Genomic DNA, 17,476 nt, shown 5'->3' on the forward strand with positions numbered 1-17,476 from the left:
AGTCGTGTCTTATCTAAGAAACAATCAAACAGATACACCAAATGCTAACAATTTAACACACCCCAACACGTTCACATTGACCTTCCCTTCGAGTAATCACTCAATAAATGTATATCAAACTTCAAGTGCACCACGTTTCGTTGGGAAATAATTTTTTTTTTTTCATCAACTTGAATTTTGAATTAAACATAATTTGTTCAAGAATGTTTTTTTAAATACTTTTAACCAAGTCAAATATCAAGTTCATTGTATTACTTAATTTCTTGGATTAGTTCAACACGTAAACTCATCTATAAAATTGAAGTCTATGTCTCATAAGTTTCTTATCTCTTCAATACAATCTTATTCCACAAACATAAACCCTCTTCCTATCTTTTTAATGGCAATGAAGAGTCTCTCATTTCTTGCAGTGCTCTCTCTCTTGGCTTTAACACTTCCATTAGCCATTGCTTCTGATCCAAGCCAACTTCAAGACTTTTGTGTCAGCGCCAACACCTCAGCCAATGGCGGTATGTACATGATGATTGCAAATCATTTTCAATAAAAAATTTCATATCTTAATAACACTTTTTCTTCTTGGTTACTATTTTCAGTTTTTGTTAATGGAAAGTTCTGCAAGGACCCAAAGCTGGTCACAGCAGATGACTTCTTTTTCTCAGGGCTTCAAACTGCAAGACCCATTACTAGTCCCGTTGGGTCGACCGTGACAGCCGTCAATGTTAACAACCTTCTTGGATTAAACACTCTTGGAATCTCCCTTGTCCGTATTGATTATGCGGTTAACGGACAGAACCCACCTCACACCCACCCACGTGCCACAGAGATCTTGGTTGTCGAACAAGGAACACTTCTCGTAGGGTTTGTCACATCAAACCCGGATAATCGCCTATTCTCAAAAGTTCTCAACGAGGGTGATGTATTTGTGTTTCCCGAGGGACTCATCCATTTTCAAGCAAACATTGGCAAGGCACCAGCGGTTGCATTCGCCGCTCTAAGCAGCCAAAACCCTGGTGTCATCACTATTGCCAACACCGTGTTTGGGGCTAACCCAGCCATAAACCCAACTATTCTTGCAAAGGCATTCCAGTTGAACCCAAGGGTTGTCATGGATCTACAGACCAAGTTCAAGAAATAATGATATCGTGATTTGAGTTGCTTTCCCTTTATGTACTTGTGCCTGAATAAGGATCTTGTATTTCCGTTTATCATATCATCATATGATGTCTTTTTTGCTTTTACCTTGATTCAATTCTAAATAAACAATGATTTTCCGTTCTTAATAAGGGATACATGTTTTGTACACCATCTAAATAATAGAGAAGCATATGGTTACTCAAGCATCTACATGAAAACCCTAGTTCAGATGCTGATTACAATGTGTATACTTTCCCTTGTGAATTCTCAAAATTCATTTAGCATGAATTTCTTTTTACAAACATATCTCTTTTAGCATGTTGAAGATACTCTGCCAAGAAAGTTACGTAACGTTCTCTCATCTTGAAAATTGTTAAGTATTAAACAAATTTGGAAAGAAATAATAAAAACTAACTATGATGAGCACCGCATATTCAACGATAGATAATCTATTGGTTGAAATTTATGTGACAAAGTTAGCTATTATGTAATAACACTAGATTTTGAATCCTTTTTTTGATAAAACCTATCATCTGATACGGTCAGTTTTGGTAAAAAAGTATCGCAGTGTTTTAGAGTGGACTTCTCCCTGAAGGACCACCACACTATATGTCATGAGTTTAGAATTTATAATCTTGAGCTCATTGAATTTTATCATCGATTTTGATTGACATACATGATACATGTAGTTGGTATAATTGTTCGTGCCTACTCACTTAAAGAAACAATCAAACCCAACTAAGAGTTTTATATTGACATTTGGTTGAGTCAACTTAGCTGCATGTGCAAATGAAATATTGTCAAAATGAGCACGTATAGATTCATGACAAGTTGAGAAAATATAATCATCAAACAAACAAACATATTTTGTGTAACTTGTCAACACTTGCCATTTCATACATCAACTGGATCATTTTTCATTTGAATTAAAACTTCACTTATAGTTTCTTATTGTATTTAGCTAGATTGAAATATGACCACTATAAACATGGTGCGTTGAGGGAACACGGTTTTTTTAATTAAAAAATCTTAATTATTTCGGACTTGTTATTGATACATTGTAGACTTTTTTGGACCGAGATCTTGGTTGTCCATCAAGGAACACTTTTTGTAGGGTTTGTTACGTCAAACCAAGTCGGAAACCGTCTCTTCACCAAAACGCTAAACATGGGAGATGTTTTTGTGTTTCCAGAGGGATTCATTCACTTCCAATTCAATGTGGGACGATCTCCAGCGGTTGCATTCGCTGCTTTGAGCAGCCAAAACCCCGGTGTCATCTCTATTGTCAACACCGTCTTTGGGTCTAACCCACCAACTAATCTGAATGTTCTTGCTAAGGGATTCCAGTTGGACCCTAGGGTGGCCATGCTCATGGATCTACAAGCCAAAATTCTGATCATGAAATACGAAATAGTGTGTTGCTATTTTATTTCATCCATGCATTTGTTTAAATAAGGACCATGAGTTACCGTTCATTGTAATGCCACGATGTGATAGTTGCCTTTACTTTCAAGTGTCTTCATGAACTTATGTTTCGTTGAAGTGGTGAGTGAAATTATTTACAGATTCAAAATAACATTTTATTAGCATGTTTTGCAGACAATGCATTCATATAACTTTCTATAATACTTTCTTTTTTTTAATAGTTTATGGAAAAAAAAAGATTTTAGTCTCTTTGCATACACGAACGGTAGATTATTACATAACTTTGATCAATTTCGTTGTCTGATAAAATAGCATATTATCAATTTTAATCTATCTATTTTTTCACACATTCATATTTAGGTGGGCCTTATCTAGTGGCGATATAATTTTGGATTGAATATGAGTATTTGTTATTATTTTCCTTGTATGAATGTAAAATTATATTCAAACAAAAATCTTGGGTGCAATAAATGCACTTATTTGCTTTGAGAGATTAATAACAGAATTAGAAACTGAAAAATAAAGTTGGAGAGCTTAAGATCGTGACTGAAACCAGATGCAGAGATCATCATCTAGCGTCTTCGATCTAAGCCAAAAATCTGGTTGCGGACAGTACAGTCTATAATATAGAGAATCTGATCAAAAGATTTAGGGATGTCGTCGTGCCTTCTTCTATTCCTCTCTTGCCAAATAACATGGCTTGTGAGTTGAAATATATATCGAAGGATGAACCTTATGGTGCCTTTGAAAGAGGAGTCAAAGACTAGTGAAAAAATTACACTAAAAGAGGTTGTGTAGCGCTGATGGAGGAATTTGTAGGTTAGAGCCTCTCATACCTTAGCCGAGAATTACAAAAAAAGAATAGGTGATTTTGGGATTCCAAAGGGCCTTGGTAGAACATACAATTCGAAATCACTCGAGCATTCCAAATTTTCATTTGATCTCATGTAGTTAACCGATTATGTGTAGCCAGCAACAAAAAAAAAAAAAAAAGAGAATTTAGACGTCGTTCCAGGGAACCAATTATCCTTATGTCAATGTCTTACTTCACTGACTTGTCGGATTTGCTATTGAATACTTATTATTCAGTAGGTTAAAAGTTGGGTTTAAAATAGATTAATTAACATAATTTACAATGACTAATATTGGGCTCAATCGATGCCAACCAATGGTTATTGTTTACTATTTAGAATAAATCAAGATATCAAAATTCATAAAATGACTCAAATACCTTAAAGAGAATGTAATTTGTAACTTAATAATCCAAGATTAAGGAACAAGGCAATTATAATATAAATTCATAATGTTAGAATCTTTTAGTTTCTCTTTAAGGTATTTGATGCTGGTAATGTTAGTATTCAGGATCTCTATATCACGTTCAAGTTTGGTACAATCCTTATGTGGTTAATAATAGTACATTAAACCTAAACCAAAAATCTAATAATAATGACATGGATTTTTAAGTCAAACCAAAAATCATTAATTTCGGTTTGGTTTGGTAGGGTTTTGAGATACGGTTTTTTTGTCCAAGCCAGGTACTCTATTCCAATTTTCGATATGGGTTTATCCAATCGTGGCATGTTATAACTTATAACTTGAACTAAACCAACAAATTAACATTGACAATTGTTCGAGTCAACTTAACAGCACGTGCACATATGCAATTGAATTTTTTTTTTTACTTATCAAAAGATCTCATTTTGCAAATATGCAATTAACCCTCTTTAACTTTTTTTAATATCAAAAGATCTCATTTTGCTTTTTAAGTATTAAAAGATACTTTTATTTTAGTGTAGGATATTATTTTCTAATTTGTATTGGTTTTTGCTTCCATCAATTAATTAAAAGCAAATTTTACATAATGTATATATTATCTGAAATTGTTCTCTTTTTTTATTTATTTATAAAGTGTCACTCAAGATGGAAAAATCTCATTTTTAATATTATTTAATTTGAACTCTTTATATATCTTATATGTTTCTTACCCTCTTGATTAAAACTCTTTCTTACATCTAAAAAAATCACGTAACTTAATATGAACATGAAGAATCTCTACCTTGCAATTTTATATCTCTTGGCGGCTTCAACACTTCCATTTGCCATTGCTTCGGACCCAAGCCCCCTTCAAGACTTTTGTATCGGTGTCAACACCCCAGCTAATGCTCGTATGTAAATGTTGATTTTGTAATCCTACTTAGGCTCATCGTTTACTGATCATATATATATATATATATATCACTTAATATTTATTTTATGATTTATTTGGACACTATACAATTTATATTCTACAGTGTTTGTGAACGGAAAATTCTGCAAGGACCCGAAGCTTGTCACAGCAGATGACTTCTATTTCTCAGGGCTTGACAAGGCAAGAACTACTGAATCTAGTCCAGTTGGGTCTAACGTGACAACCGTGAATGTTAATCAGATTCCAGGGTTAAACACCCTTGGAATCTCACTTGTCCGTATTGATTATGGAATTAATGGACAAAACCCGCCTCACACGCATCCACGCGCTACCGAGATCTTGCTTGTCCAAGAAGGAACTCTTTTCGTTGGTTTTTTCTCATCATTCCCCGAAAATCGCCTATTCAACAAAACGCTCAACAAAGGGGATGTATTTGTGTTTCCAGAGGGACTCATTCATTTCCAAGTGAACATTGGAAAACAACCCGCTGTTGCATTCGCTTCTCTAAGTAGCCAAAACCCTGGTGTCATCATTATCGGTAACACCTTGTTTGGGTCTAAACCGCCTATAGACCCGAATGTTCTTGCAAAGGCATTTCAGTTGGATCCTAAGGTGATCATTCAACTACAGAAAAAATTCGGATAAAATGAAAAATTATTGTGGTTTCAATTGCTTTCATATTTTTTCTACCTTAGTCCGTATAATGATCATGCATGTATATATCATCCGTTCATCAATAACGTGACATGATGCTTGGTCAATGTTTTTTCCTTTCATTTGATTGTGATAAAATACCCTCAAACTAGTTGTAATGATCTTTTCTTAGTTATGCCTTAAGCAACTATATTCCAATTTCTTCTAATTTTCAACATTGATTAGACTTACATATCTGGTTTTCAGTCGTGACTTGTTTTGTACTGAAGGGACAATCAAACCAAACCAACAAATTCACAATAACGTTTCTTCAACTCAACAGCACATGCAAATGAGAATTAGGAATATTATCAAAACTAGCTAGCACGTATAAATTACAAGTTGAGGAAATGATATGATATCATTAAACATATCGCATATTCTTCACATACCATTTCAAATTTCAAATGCATCATTTGAAAATATTTCATAAATATATATTTTATTTTTCGGTTCAATAGAAATATTACCACCATAAAACATTGGCCGGTATTGAGACTTGAGAAACACGACTAAATTGTTTTATAACCATTTTAAATGTCTAGTTCAGAAAAAGTCGCGTTTTTTATTTCGTTTTAACTGTATATGGACTGGCTCAAAACCTAAATCATCTATATATTGAGCTCTATGTCTCATATGTTTCTAACCTATGTGTATGTTTTGGCATTTGCACCTTTTAGCTTGATTCTTTTTGCTTGAAACTTTCTTACTCTTAAGTTTAATTAAAATACCAGATCAAATGGTACCCAAAAAAAGTCTATGTATTATTGCTGGCCCATGGGCTTCGCCAGTCTTAAAAGTTATAACTAACAGCTATATGTTTTCGATGGAGAAGTTATTTAGGGTTTAATATAGTAGAACATCATCAAGAAATAGCCAGAGATATACTTCAAGTTCAAATAGAGTTATACAGAAATAGATATATAATAAGATTATGCTGCTTATGGTTATGTACATATGACCAGAAGACTCTTAAATGAGAACAAAAATATGTGTCAAAAAAAAAAAAAAATTTATAATTATCTTCTCTTGTTTCTTCATATACGTCTTCTGTATCCTCTGCGTGCATAAAATCTATATTATTTTATTTAAAAAGTTAGAAATTAGTAGGGTGAAATCCTAAGATGGAAGCCTTTTGGTGCAAAAACTCTCGGAAACACCATTAATTCATCCCCTCCTATTTCCTCCCATCTGCCATTATAATAATACATCAAAAAGGATTTTAGTATTAACACAAACTTCTCAAATCAAACAACAATAACTTCAAACAAAACAAATACATTAGATCATCACCATGAACACACCTGTATCTCGTAACAAAGTAATGGAGAAAGCTCGAGATCTCGACAATCCCTAGTTCCTTACCAGGACAAAGCCTTGTCCCACCTCCAAACACAAAGCATGAGTTTTGTGACTCCAAGCTCTTCTTCTGCATTAAAAATTTGATAAAACCCTCATTTTCATTCAAAAGTTTGCACTCAAAGAAAAACAAAGCAAACGATAACTACATAATAGTCTTTCCATTTTAAATTAAGTTTCGTTTATAAATTTATATATATACAATGTAAGAGATTGTTAGAATGTACATTTTACTCTTAATAATCCACGATCATTTTGTCTGACTAAGTCCTAATATTATCTTTCTAGTTAATAAGTTTTACAAGTATAGTAATACAATCGTAAATTTGGTTTAATTAGCATTGATAAAACAAAACGTCATTGAAACAAACAAAAAAAACGCTAAAATGACCTTTCATATTAAACTCTAAAACGACTTACCATCCATCTCCATGGATTAAAGATCAATGGGTCTTCATAAAGATTTGCATCGTAATTAATTTCCCTCGTGTATACATAAATTCTCCATCCTTTTGGGATTAAATAACCTACAATTATTAAAGATTCATGATCAGAGAATACTAAAATCAATTAAAGAGAACACAAAAAAGGTTTATATTCTGTCAAAATTATTGCAACTGAAATACCCAAAGATGGCTCACACAAAAGAGGATGCTTTCATAGCTGGATTTGGTTGGTATTCATAATACACTCTAAATCATTGATATACTTAAGGTCCACCACATGCTCACATTATTTCTCTCCTTTTCTTTCATAAAATTATAATAAACCCGACAAAGGAATTTTGATAAAAATAGATATATTGTACGTACCGTTGATTTCCAAGTCACGAGTAGTTTTCCTTAGGACCCCATTAACGATCGTTGCCAATCTTGATGTCTCATAAATCACCTGTAATAAATCATTTATTATAATGAATTTCTAACGAGTAAAGACTAATGCTTAGTTATTGTTAAGTATAACATTGATGTTTAATAATACTCACAGCTCGAGTGAACTTCATTGACTTCACGTCCTCAAGACCGAGTGGTTCGTCCTGTCGTTTTCTTTCCCTGAATGCCAAATGCTCAGCCTGTATTTTCCAAAACAATCCCAAATCAAAAAAACCGAACCGGATTAAACCAGATAATCGAAAAAACAGTTATGTTTCTTTTCTTAGGGACATACTCTTAGTTCTTGAAGAGCTTTTGGGTGATCATGAAGGTACTTAAGAGCCATCATTGAGGTCGTAGAGACAGTTTCGTAACCCGAATACAAAATCGTCACAACTTGGTCTCTTATCTCTTCATCGGTTAACGGGTATCGGTTACCTTCCTTCTTCATCAAGTAACCTAACATGTCTGTGAATGTTTCTCCAGAATCTCTACGTTCTTGCATCAGCTCTCTTAGCAACCTATCAATGTTATTTCTTGCCTGACAAGAAACCGAGAAAAGTTCAGCTTCTGTAATTTTTCTCATTTAAATTCTTATTGAGGTCGAGTCGAGTATTTTTACTTGGATTCCGCAACGATAATTTGTGCCCGGAAGATCAATCGGAACGGATAAAGTCCCAACAACAAGCTTGAAGAATGCAGTTTTGAATTCTTCAACAAATGGTTTTCTTAAGTTCCCAGCGATTTGTGTCAGTGAAGATAAAAATGCCATCTGAAACCCACCCAAGAAAAAATTACTTAAAAATACACAAAATATACATAAATAAACAAAAGCAAATCTGACAAATATTCTTGGATATAAGCGAAGACAAATATTCTCAATTGTTTACTATTATACACCCATCCATATAAGATTATCAGTTTGTTTATCAGTCTCTATCAGAAACTGTAAATTTTCTTTACTTAAAAACAGAGAATTTCTAAATAATCATTCCTAATAAAATCACTAATCAACAACTACTTCATTTTTTAAAAAAAATTTCTGACATATAAAAACAGTGTAGACTGAAAAAACAGAGAAGGTAAAAAAAGTAAAAACAGAGAAATGTAAAAGATAAAAATACACATACATGTTTGGTCTTATCTTGGATATCAATAACCTCAAGCTCATTCCACTGATCAAGATAGCTTCTCATGAAGTGATCAACTTTAGGCAAGATATGATCTCTCATCATGGTCGAGCTTATGAGAGACAGAAGCGAGCCTCTCATAAGCCGGTGGCTCGAACCGTGAACCGCAGCCATGTTACAAGTCCCAAGTATATCAAGCATCGATTGTGGGTAACCAGGAACCAAACCTTTTGATTCGTTCTTTAAAATGTATCTGTTTACTTCTGAGTCCATTGAGATTAACGTTGGACAACCTAGAAGATGAGATTTGAAGAAACTCCCGTATCTGTTGATTCTAAGTTAATTTTTAGCGTAGAGAAAAAAAAAATCTTGATTTGAGTATTTTTCTTACCGGAGTCTTTGGTTTCTCATGAAGTTGGGGCCTTGTTTGAGAAACTCGGTGGTTTCGCCAAAGATTGGCCAGCCCATGGTTCCAGGAGGAAGACCATTCTTGGTATATCGCATCTGATTCCATCGAAGGAGAGCGGAACAGAGAGACACGATGATCAAGAGAAGACCCATCATCACCATCATTGCTCCCATCTCACTCTGTTTTCTGCTCTGTTTTAAAACAGATCACTCTGTTTTTTCTTTCTCTTGTTGTCTCTATTATTATGTACTATGTTTTGAAACAGACCAGAGAAAGAGAGAAAGAGTGAGAGGGAGAGAGAGATGGCTATGGAATGTGGTTGAGACTAGGAGGATGTGTTTGCAAGTGTTTATATAGAAAGCTAAGTCAAGTCTTAAGTGCAGCATGCTCAAGAGAGAAGATTGATAAATGAACTTACTAGAGAAAAAACAAGAAATTATTACACCAACTCTATGTATATTTCTTATTCTATGGCTTCGGATAGTATGTGGGAAAACATGACATATTTGTCACTTTTGTTGTCTCCTAGCATGAAAATAAGCATGATGGTGTTCAAAAGAGTTATTTCAAAGCATAATATATTTTTTTATCACGAATTATAAGTCGTTTGTGTAATATTGGGAAAGTGTCATGACAAAACACGGTAATATATGCATGTGTGAATTCTAGAGAATAAATTTTTGATAGTAGTACAACAAAATCATTGATCATATTGTAGAGATATAATAATATAGAAACGCGATCATATACGGGATTCGAATTTGGTGTTCAACCATTAAATCTTTTGATAACTAATACTAGACAAAAGAATTTTACAAGAAAATGCTAGACGCCAACAACCCAATGTCTAGCGTCTAAAATGCTTAATCAGAACATAAAACAGTTTTAGGCACTTTAAGCGTTTACAACAAAACATATTCTAAATATGATATTATAGACAAAAATCATATAAAACTTTCTATTATAAAATTAAAAAAATATTAAATCGTAAACAAAAATTAGATAAAAATAAATATTTTAATGCATATCAAACAATATAGGAAACTTAAGCTTATAATTTAAATTTATGTAGTTGGAAATTGAAAATTTACAATGAAACAAAATATATATGATTTTAGGCGACCAAAACAGCTAGCTCCTAGGCAACCGCGTAAACCGCTTTTTCGAACACATGTTTTTCTGATAAGAATTTTTCTATTTGTTTATAAATTGGTTACAAATATTAAATACAATTCAGTAAAAAGTTGATAACGGTTGATTAGATTTTTCAACTAAATATCCTTTTTAAAAATAAATTGAAATGATCTAGTCTTGTATATCTTCTTACATTTTAGATTAGCAGTACAATTTCATTATATAAAAAAAACTGAAGATCAAGTGAAGTGTGGGGTCCGACAAGTTTGATCCAGTTTGATCCATTAACATAAAAATAAGTAGATTCAATTTTTATTTCTTAGGTGAATTTATAAAATCCTAAAAAGGTATAAATTAAATAACATTGCAATTTTTTATTTTAATACTAGAAAGGTGAAAAAGTAGGAAGTAGAAAGAGTAGATTTTAAAGTTAATTTCTCAAGATCTTTGACATGAATATGTTGTTCGGTAGTTGGATGAGGAAGATTCCTCTGTTCATTTCATATTAAAGTTTGTGCTTTATAACTGAATCGTGATGGGTTTTCTTATAAATAAAGAATTTGTTATTAAAGTATAGTTGGATAGAAATTAATATTTAGATATCATGTACTTCAATTATCGCTGTGATAGAGTGATAACTTTGATCACGATTTGTATTTTGACTATTTTCAGTTATTTGGTTAATAAAAAAAGGTTTCTAAAAAAACCAAATTTGATTGCTTTGGGTCCAAACGGATTCTCGGCGGGATCTTTCACTTTTAGAGGCTGATTGGTTCTTCTTTACCATTTATAAATGCTGTGTTTGCGGATGGTACCGGTCATTAACGATTGAATATTTTAAATTAAATAAATTCTGTAACAAGATGCATAGTACTTGACGATTTGTGGCATCGTCGACTAGGACATTTTTCTACTAGTATTTTACTTTCTTTACCAGAATGTCATCTTTTTTGTAAGGTTTTGACAAGATTGATAGTTGTGATACTTGTTTTTGTTCTAAACAAACACGACAAGTTTTTCCTATTAGCAATAATAAAACAATGAAATATTTTCTTTAATTCATGGCGATGTATGGCGGTCGAACAGAACTCCATCCACATCAGGTGCTGTTTATTTTTTCACATTAATTGATGACTATTCTCATTCGGTTTGGACATATCTCATATCTTTCAAAACTGAAGTTTCGCAACTTATTCGTAACTTTTGTGCAATGTCTGAACGTCAATTCGGTAAACAAGGTAAAGCCTTCTGCAACGACAATGGAACTGAATTCATGTGTCTCACCTCATACTTCCAAACACACGGCATCCTTCAATTTTAGTCCATTTCAAGTTGCTTTTCAGGCCAGCTTCTGATTTCAACATTTTACTCGATTTGATTTTTATGTTGTCATTGTTATTCCCGTGTTCTCGTGTCGTCGGAAAATAAAAATCACCAAAGAAGTAAAAGAAAGCAAAAAAAAGGGAAGAGAAGTTGTAGGGGTAAAAGTATTTAAATGATGTTGATCCAATCATCCAACTAATAATCAAGTTCATGGATACTAATGATAATACCCTTTTTCTTTCTTTTTTAACTAGGTTAAATTTTATTTAACTTACGAATAACTCTTATTTAGTCATATATTTAAAATTAGGTACTAATAGAACTAAATAACCACGAAATTTTGTTTATTTGGAAAAATGTATAAGTGGCAAAACCTTAATTAAATAGACTTTCCGTGATGTGTGGGCTGCTGCATTCTTTCGGTCATCACATGTTGTGTAAGAATTTTCCTCTAAGGTGACGACCGTTGTGATTGGGTCCATGTAGGTGATTATTGTGAAGTCAATTCTCTAGGGGGGAAAAGTAAGAAGAGCATAAACACAAATGGCCTAAAATGGGTAAGCGTGCGTCCATATGGCGTTAAGAGTCAATGGCGGAAGACGGGAAGAGTCGAGGCATGAAAGTCGATGATGTGAGTCTAACGGACGTGAGAGCCAGCGCCCAGTGGTGTGTGTTGTGGTTTCGTATGTTAAAGGCAAAACTCTCCATTATCAACCTATAGCGTATGTAGAAATGTTATCGTGTTTAATAATTACTTTTTCACTACCCAAATCCAACAATTATTAGTTTTAAAATCAGTTTTTCAACTAACAATGATCCCAAAATATGTCAAATTATGATATTCTCTAACTTTCTTTGTTTTCATAATGAATGCCAATATTTTTTATTTCTTTTTATATTACATGGAAAAAATTAGGAATCTAAAATAAGGAAAAAAAGAATTGTTACTGATTTATAATCACAAAAAAATAAAAACATAAAAATTGTGAACCTTGAACCTTCAGAAATTGGATCGATTTCATGTTCTAACTTGATTTAAGATCGGATTCAAAGAAAACGTAAAAGAGACACACGGGAATTTATCGAGTTCAGGCTCCGATGTGGAACCCTACGTCTCGCCGGAGATGTCTCCGGAATTCACTAAAACACTTAGCTCAAACTCGAGCTCTTTCTCTCTACAATTGTTCTGTTCTCTCTCTTACTCTCTCTCGATTCAATACACTTCTGAATCGATAATGAAAACTGAGATTACAGATGAGTACTTAATGAAACAGAAGAAGACGAGTTCTCGGATAAGATAATTCCGTTAGAGATGGACGGGCCAGATTGCTCCACGTGTCGCAATCTCCTTAGCTCGCCTAAAACAGACTTCTGAAACCTTCTGATTCTCTTAGAGTGTTTCTGAGACTTAGCATATAGATCAACAATCTTCAAAAATAAAGAATAAAAAGTTAAAAATAGTATAATAGTGTTGAATTTTTTTAAATAAAACCACTGTATACTGTAAAAACTAAATGAATATTAAATTATTAGGTAAAGTAAAGAGAATATGACATGGAATGTAAAGTAGGATGTTGAAAGAGTAAACCATTGTACATAATCTAAAAGGGTACAACGTTTTTAATTGAAAATAATTAATGATATAAAATTAGTAAAAAAAGGCGGTACAAAATAACAATATGAGATATCAGTGCACGAAAGTTGAAATATCACTTTTAAAAGTGTTTTTAGGAACATTTTTATGATTCGTAATAATCAAAGTGGTATATCACATCAGTACATGATTACCAATCAAAACCAATAAACAAAAAAATGACACCGAACAAAAACTTAGGGGGCTAAGACTTTTCACGAGAGTGTCAACGATCGGTATTAGAGTCCACCAGGGGTAGCTGCACCCTCTCCTACACCCACATACCATTGACCTGGGTCAGCTAAATATGTTACAAAGTATTAATAACGTCAATGCGTCATCTATAATTAAAATAAACTCCACAATTCGTAATTAAGTATTCTAGATTACTTTATGAGAGATGGAACTGGAAGAATGCATACTAGAAACGGTTTTATAGTTTTACTTTTACGGTTTTACTATCTTCGTCACCATCATTGAGGCTTGCTCACAAGTCACACACCCTCTCGCACATATTATTATTCTTTTATTAATCAGTTACACATTTCATCAAAATAAACAAACTAGTAGTCAGAAAATAAACGAAATCTATACCTGGAAAAAAATTAATTATAAGATAAATACTAATAAAATAATAAGAAGAAGAATATGCATAAAGGTGTACGTATAGTTGTGCCTTGTGATGATTGAGCGCACGTGTGGGTATGGCCATTGGTGTCCGTGTCTACATTCACTGAAGTTGACTTCTTTGTCTCCCCCACTCTTTTGCTCTTTTGCTCTAGGCATAACCATGATTACGGTTATAATTATACTTACTATTTACTAACAGTTAAGATACATGTAATCTAAATCCTCTTTCTCCTTAAACCTAATAGTCGCTCTTCAACTTTATTGTCTTGGCCACGATCTGACCAGCGCGTGATGGCTCCCAGAGTGTCGGCTTCGATCCTCTCCTTCTTTTATTGTCTTTGTTTTCTTCGGGCTTGAAAGTATGGTGGTTTTAGCAAGTTGGTTTGAGTTGTTGTTGATGGAGTTTGGTTCTAGGCGATCAAAATCGAAAGGGCTTTTGGTCAATGGTGATGATGGAGTCGTCGTTCTCACTATCGCATCTCTGTGTGGTGCCTCTTCTTGTCCCTAACCTCATGCTTCATTGTGTTTGGAGCATCTTTGGCTTTTTCTGATCTGAACAGCGGTTTTGTATTCTCGGTGACCCAATTCTCCTATCGTCTCTCATGCTTCTTTTTTTTCTTTGGCTCTTCATTAATTGTGTTTGGTTTAGATCTTCTAGTTTGAGTCGAAGGTTTAGTTGATGCTTTTGGGTTGGGCAGAGATTAAGTTATGCTTATTTTGGGTTCTAACTCTTCGGATTATTGTATGGCTTTGCGGTGCTTTCCGGATTAGTGGTTTGCTTGCTTTAACTCTCTGCTTTGGGTTCCTAGTTCTTCTTCGCTGTTTGCTTCCTCTCAATTGTGCGTGGACTCTGGTGGACTAGTTTCGTGTTTGGAGTTTGTCTCTCGGATGATACATCGATGCAGGTGCATCTACTAGTTCTTTTCTGGAGCCGTCTTCGGTTTTGGTTGTTGCGTTCTAAGCGCGACAATGGTTTCATTCACTAGTTCTTCTCTTGCGAGATCGTGACCGATTCATGTGTGTAGGTGACATTGATTGTTTTAAAATTTTCATAAACAAAAGTATAAATGCAATGCTTCGTCTGATAAATGGAGCTCCAAAAGTCGCTATAGCAAACTCATAATTCGAACCATTTCCAACGAGTAAACCACAGTACAGTCACAGTCCCTTGAGAGACCTAAGCTTACAAAGGGAGCAAAGATTTCCATAGTTAAAGAGCTCATTTAGCCATAAAGGATGACCGTGAGTGATATATGATTAGAACCTGTTTTCATTAGTCACACACTCACACTTCAACTCTTCATACTCCAAACTCGACTCATTAGATATGAGCCAAGCCTCTGCGACTTTCATAGATAATGATACTGGAAAGAAGGCCAAGCTCTAACTTATTATCAAATATGTGATTTTGATATTTTTGATGACATGTAAAGTGTTGTAGTTGCGACCCAATCAAGACTGATTTTTATTTTTTACAATATGGTTTAGCAAAAAAATTAAGAGATCATTTATAATGAACCTGCAATATTAGGCCCATATGTTTATTATGATTTCTTACATCTTTAGGCCCAGATTTTAATCGTCCAGGCTCAATATTAGGCCCATAACGTTCGGTTTGTAGTTGTACAATCGCAAAAAACGTAGGTAGTCCCGCTAGTTCAGCTACTGTTACTTCCACTAACTATCCTTCGTCTCTACAGAGCATCAAAGACTTCCATGTCTTTACAATTCAGTCCTCACGACACCTCTGTAATTACCCTTTTGCCCTCTGTCCTCCATAACTATCCTTGTCTCTCTTCCCTCTCTATTTCTCGCGGCTTCACCAAAATCAATACCCCAAGCGTTCGGATGATGATCATTTTCTCTTTTTATTACTATCATACACGGCCGCTAGTCCCGCTACTGTTACTTCCACTAACTGTAGCATCAACAGTAGTGGGCTTTTACTATTTTAACATCAACTTCAACTAAAGATAATCGACAAGTTGTAATAACGAAATTGTACAAATGTTTATGTCAGTATGTAATAAAGCCACAATATTCTCTGGCGAATTATTGGTAAACAACAAAATTGTGGCAAAGAAAAAGTGATCCTGTTACAGTTATTTGGAAAGTTAGAAAAAAAAAATAAAAAAAATCCATGAACAAAAAAGAAGATGGCTGGCGTTTTCATTGAAAAAGTGATTTGATTTGATTTTTCTTTTTTAAAATAATACTTTGAACGTAAGTTAATGAATAACAAACCATTAAAAAAAAAAGTAAAAACCAATATGATCTAATATCTTATAAATATATATAATACATTAAATTATAAATGAACCTCAATCTTGATACCTAAATCTATATCACTAGATTTTAACCCGCGGTATACCGCGGGACGATTTATTTTTTAAAAGTAATATATATTAAAACTTGCAAATTTTATTTTTACATAATATTTATATTTTACAGTTTATAATTGTTATTAAGTAACGCTATACCATGAATTCATGAGACAATTGTTAAAAAAACTGAAGTTTTAACCCCTATTAAAACAGTATATTAATAATATTTTAAAATTTTATAAATATTGATTCAAATACATCAACCATATAACCCAATTCCAAAATAAAACACGTTCTTTAATTTATTTACCCGTCCCATGATTTTTTTTAAAGTAGTAATTTTTAAAATTTAAAAATTATTTTTTTTATATAAAAGTTTTGCAAATTGTATCATTCTCTAATACATTTATATTTTATAATTTAATTTTATATATAGTAACATTATACATACGACATAACATTTTTGGTTTTATATAATTTTTTCTAAATTAGGATGATTTGATATGTTTAATATTAGTGGTCTTAAAAATAATAAATTAAAGATTTAATCCATATTAAAATGGTGGATTAATTATATTTTACTTTTTTATTAATGTTGATTCAAAAACCCGCCCCTCCAAATCCGTCTTGCCAAAAAGTCATTTATTTTATTAATATTAGTTTTATTAATGATATGACTCTGAATTATAATCTAAATATTTTAGCTAATAACATAGGAGTGCACTTTATTTATTTAATAGGAGAATGTACCATATGACCTGAATGCACTTTTATCCAAATCCACCAAAAAAGTCTTGCAAAAATACTATAGAGATAAGAAAACATTGATATTGCGATAAAAAATTAAAAACTAATTTTTATGTGATTAAGATTTAATTAATTTCGTATATAAAATATTAAATTGACTTATTTGTTTATAATTTGGTAACAGATAGATATTTGAATATTCAATATATTTTGCTTCAGTTTAAGAAATCTTTGATGATCCGTCTTTAGATCCAATAAGCCCTATAATCTAGAGATTAACCTGCAGTATACCGCAGGTAGGCTTATATTTTAGTTAAACTAAAAACTTTTATTGTAAAGATGATTTAAAAATATATGATACTATTTTATTTGATTTTAAATGTATAGTAAACTGTGAGTTGTATATGTTTTGTTGATATTATCTATATTGTTTAGTGTTTAAGATTATACACTTGTAGTTTGATTGTTAATTTAA

General features: G+C 32.8%; 4 protein-coding genes, 1 long non-coding RNA gene and 1 pseudogene across 10 annotated transcripts; 5 read left to right on the forward strand and 1 right to left on the reverse strand.

The window, feature by feature from the left end:
• Window positions 1–231: 231 nt before the first annotated feature.
• Window positions 232–1,400, forward strand: AT5G38940 (RmlC-like cupins superfamily protein). Of its 2 annotated transcripts, none has more exons than NM_001344280.1 (2): window positions 232–509; window positions 594–1,400. In NM_001344280.1, exons 1-2 carry the CDS (start codon window positions 308–310, stop codon window positions 1,133–1,135), a joined length of 744 nt encoding a protein of 247 aa, NP_001330896.1. In that variant the 5' UTR covers window positions 232–307; the 3' UTR covers window positions 1,136–1,400. The 2 variants fall into 2 exon arrangements, with proteins under 2 accessions (NP_001330896.1, NP_198710.2); NM_123256.4 differs by having other exon boundaries at window positions 332–509; window positions 594–1,337.
• A 901-nt stretch (window positions 1,401–2,301) lies between these two features.
• On the forward strand, window positions 2,302–2,659 carry AT5G38950 (RmlC-like cupins superfamily protein; the record flags this gene model as incomplete). Its single annotated transcript, NM_123257.1, has 2 exons — window positions 2,302–2,547; window positions 2,591–2,659. 2 exons carry the CDS (start codon window positions 2,302–2,304, stop codon window positions 2,657–2,659), a joined length of 315 nt encoding a protein of 104 aa, NP_198711.1.
• A 1,871-nt stretch (window positions 2,660–4,530) lies between these two features.
• On the forward strand, window positions 4,531–5,572 carry AT5G38960 (RmlC-like cupins superfamily protein). Its single transcript, NM_123258.2, has 2 exons — window positions 4,531–4,724; window positions 4,851–5,572. Exons 1-2 carry the CDS (start codon window positions 4,595–4,597, stop codon window positions 5,390–5,392), a joined length of 672 nt encoding a protein of 223 aa, NP_198712.2. The 5' UTR covers window positions 4,531–4,594; the 3' UTR covers window positions 5,393–5,572.
• A 710-nt stretch (window positions 5,573–6,282) lies between these two features.
• BR6OX1 (brassinosteroid-6-oxidase 1) lies at window positions 6,283–9,698 on the reverse strand. 4 transcript variants are annotated; one of them, NM_180774.2, is made up of 9 exons: window positions 9,193–9,698; window positions 8,802–9,126; window positions 8,294–8,443; window positions 7,967–8,212; window positions 7,785–7,871; window positions 7,612–7,690; window positions 7,220–7,326; window positions 6,745–6,869; window positions 6,283–6,631 (listed from the first exon to the last, which is right to left on the reverse strand). In NM_180774.2, exons 1-9 carry the CDS (start codon window positions 9,381–9,383, stop codon window positions 6,544–6,546), a joined length of 1,398 nt encoding a protein of 465 aa, NP_851105.1. In that variant the 5' UTR covers window positions 9,384–9,698; the 3' UTR covers window positions 6,283–6,543. The 4 variants fall into 4 exon arrangements, with proteins under 4 accessions (NP_851105.1, NP_001332353.1, NP_974862.1 ...); NM_001344281.1 differs by having other exon boundaries at window positions 8,802–9,094; window positions 9,193–9,519; NM_203133.2 differs by having other exon boundaries at window positions 6,745–6,861; window positions 7,213–7,326; window positions 9,193–9,519.
• Window positions 9,699–11,228: 1,530 nt separating this feature from the next.
• Window positions 11,229–11,653, forward strand: AT5G38975 (annotated as a pseudogene; the record flags this gene model as incomplete). Its single annotated transcript has 1 exon — window positions 11,229–11,653.
• Window positions 11,654–15,479: 3,826 nt separating this feature from the next.
• Window positions 15,480–15,827, forward strand: AT5G05875. The gene has a single exon (NR_142872.1). It is a non-coding gene; the product is annotated as an other RNA (long non-coding RNA).
• Window positions 15,828–17,476: the final 1,649 nt, after the last annotated feature.

This window comes from Arabidopsis thaliana, chromosome 5 (assembly GCF_000001735.4).
Source record: "Arabidopsis thaliana chromosome 5, partial sequence".
NCBI lineage: Eukaryota > Viridiplantae > Streptophyta > Magnoliopsida > Brassicales > Brassicaceae > Arabidopsis > Arabidopsis thaliana.

What these genes read in the sequence shown, in the direction of transcription:
- AT5G38940 (NM_001344280.1), top strand. Translation starts at nt 308, where the DNA reads ATGTCTCATAAGTTTCTTATCTCTTCAATACAATCTTATTCCACAAAC. An exon ending in CAACACCTCAGCCAATGGCG is followed by an intron (nt 510 to 593) that starts GTATGTACATGA and finishes TACTATTTTCAG; the next exon opens with TTTTTGTTAATGGAAAGTTC.
- AT5G38960 (NM_123258.2), top strand. Translation starts at nt 4,595, where the DNA reads ATGAACATGAAGAATCTCTACCTTGCAATTTTATATCTCTTGGCGGCT. An exon ending in CAACACCCCAGCTAATGCTC is followed by an intron (nt 4,725 to 4,850) that starts GTATGTAAATGT and finishes TATATTCTACAG; the next exon opens with TGTTTGTGAACGGAAAATTC.
- BR6OX1 (NM_180774.2), bottom strand. Translation starts at nt 9,383, where the DNA reads ATGGGAGCAATGATGGTGATGATGGGTCTTCTCTTGATCATCGTGTCT. An exon ending in CAATGAAGTTCACTCGAGCT is followed by an intron (nt 7,691 to 7,784) that starts GTGAGTATTATT and finishes GATTTATTACAG; the next exon opens with GTGATTTATGAGACATCAAG. An exon ending in TCGTGACTTGGAAATCAACG is followed by an intron (nt 7,327 to 7,611) that starts GTACGTACAATA and finishes TAATAATTGTAG; the next exon opens with GTTATTTAATCCCAAAAGGA.